Source organism: Panicum virgatum, chromosome 9N (genome assembly GCF_016808335.1).
Source record: "Panicum virgatum strain AP13 chromosome 9N, P.virgatum_v5, whole genome shotgun sequence".
Taxonomy (NCBI): Eukaryota; Viridiplantae; Streptophyta; class Magnoliopsida; order Poales; family Poaceae; genus Panicum; species Panicum virgatum.
This window is the reverse complement of record NC_053153.1, coordinates 16,031,720-16,033,481: the sequence shown is the minus strand read 5'-3', so window position 1 is coordinate 16,033,481 and position 1,762 is coordinate 16,031,720. Positions and strand designations below refer to the sequence as shown.

At 57.9% G+C, this 1,762-nt stretch overlaps 1 protein-coding gene across 1 annotated transcript; it reads left to right on the top strand.

Moving 5' to 3' along the window:
* The first annotated feature begins 485 nt into the window (after positions 1-485).
* LOC120693226 (auxin-responsive protein IAA12-like) lies at positions 486-1,762 on the top strand. Its single transcript, XM_039976635.1, has 3 exons — positions 486-846; positions 961-1,311; positions 1,420-1,762. Exons 1-3 carry the CDS (start codon positions 641-643, stop codon positions 1,496-1,498), a joined length of 636 nt encoding a protein of 211 aa, XP_039832569.1. The 5' UTR covers positions 486-640; the 3' UTR covers positions 1,499-1,762.

The following is a 1,762-nucleotide window of genomic DNA, read 5'->3' as shown; positions in this document are numbered from 1 at the left end:
CGGAACCGCCGTGATCGACAACCCGTTAACACGCCATGTGCCCCGCTGAATTCAAAATCAACCCGGGACCCGGAAAACCGCGTATCCAGCCACCCATCCGGTCCAACTAATGGAGCAAATTAGATGTGCATACCATGATTGATGGCCAAAGGGGAAGCCACCCAGCGTATAAACATATGTACACTACTACACTATAGATATATATCATATATGTATATATCCTCCGGCCAGCCGGGTGGCGGGCCCCACCCACATGGGCTGCCGCCGGCCGGGTCCTCCAGCCCCGGCGCGCCGTGTGACCCCGTCGACCGAGGAATCCATGTCGCCGGCCGACCCGGCAGCCCGCTCGTGGCTGCGCCCCGGTCACCCTCACAGCACAGCCTAGCCCACGCCCCGGACGTCGCCGCATGCATGTGTCCGTGTCGCCCGTCGCCCTCGCCGTCCCGGCTGTCGACCTCCTATAAAACATGGCCGCCGAGGCCACCCCAAGCCCAACAAACACACCAGCTCATCTCATTCTCAGCTAGCTGCAGAGAGACCACAGAGCAACTCGCTCGATCGAGAGACGTGTTACTGCAACCGGACCAGGAGGACTCGCCGTCGTGGTCGTCGCCGGCCGGGCTTACTCAAAAGTTGGGAGATGGAAACCGTCGTGGGCGATCTCATGGCCACCGAGCTCAGGCTTGGCCTCCCGGGAACCGTCGACGAGATGAAGGCCACGGTGCCGTCGGCGCCGTCGACGCCTAGGGGAAAGAAGCGCACCACCACCGATGCCGTGGAGGACGCCGCCGCCGCCGAGGAGGCCAGTTGCCAGCGTGATGTCGAGGCAGCACCTCCTGCAGCCAAGTGAGTAGTAGCAGCCTTCGGGCTCTCGGTTCACCCGTATGTTCAGATTTCAGAAGAGAACTGCCTCTTGTAGCGGCTCCGGTTTCTTACACGCGACATGTCGAACTCTTGCAGGGCCCCCGTCGTAGGTTGGCCGCCGGTGAGGTCGTACCGGAAGAGCTGCTTCCAGGCGAGCAGCAAGCAGAGCAAGGCGACCAAGGAGGAGGCGGCGCCCAGCAGCAACGCCGCGCCATCCGCGGCCGCCAACACCACCACCGCCGGCTCCTTCGTCAAAGTGAGCATGGACGGCGCCCCCTACCTGAGGAAGGTGGACCTGAGGATGTACAAGGGCTACAGGGAGCTCCGGGAGGCGCTGGAGGCCATGTTCGTCTCCTCCAACAACGGCGGCGCGAACCTGTCCGAGTTCGCCGTCACCTACGAGGACAAGGACGGCGACCTGATGCTCGTCGGCGACGTGCCATTCGAGTAAGCACCGAAGTTCTTCGTCTTTAATTTATAGAGGCAACTCAGACCGTACCTTTTCTGATGCTATCAACAAGAATACTGATGGCCGTCTTTGCTATATTTCTGCAGGATGTTCACTAGCACTTGCAAGAAGCTGAGGATCATGAAGAGATCTGAAGCCACAGGCCTGGGATCAGCGAGACAATGAAGATGGATCTGAGGGCCAGACAGCTTATCATGAGCTTTCTTCTTGTTTCTTTTTATTATTTTTGTTCTTTGTGGTTGGATCCCCAAGCCAAAGGATGAGCTTGGTGCATCAAAGCGCTCACATGGAGGTGTGCGGCTTTGGTTCTGTAAGACATTTAGGTCTTTTAGCAGCACAAAGGAGATGCTGAGATTGCTTCAGTTAACTCCCCATGTGTTTGTACAAACGACACACAGTGATATTGATCGTTGGTTATTACTTGAAAAA

Coding starts and splice junctions, on each gene's coding strand:
- LOC120693226 (XM_039976635.1), top strand. CDS start 641: ATGGAAACCGTCGTGGGCGATCTCATGGCCACCGAGCTCAGGCTTGGC. Junction 847..960: donor GCAGCACCTCCTGCAGCCAA/GTGAGTAGTAGC, acceptor GAACTCTTGCAG/GGCCCCCGTCGTAGGTTGGC. Junction 1,312..1,419: donor GTCGGCGACGTGCCATTCGA/GTAAGCACCGAA, acceptor ATATTTCTGCAG/GATGTTCACTAGCACTTGCA.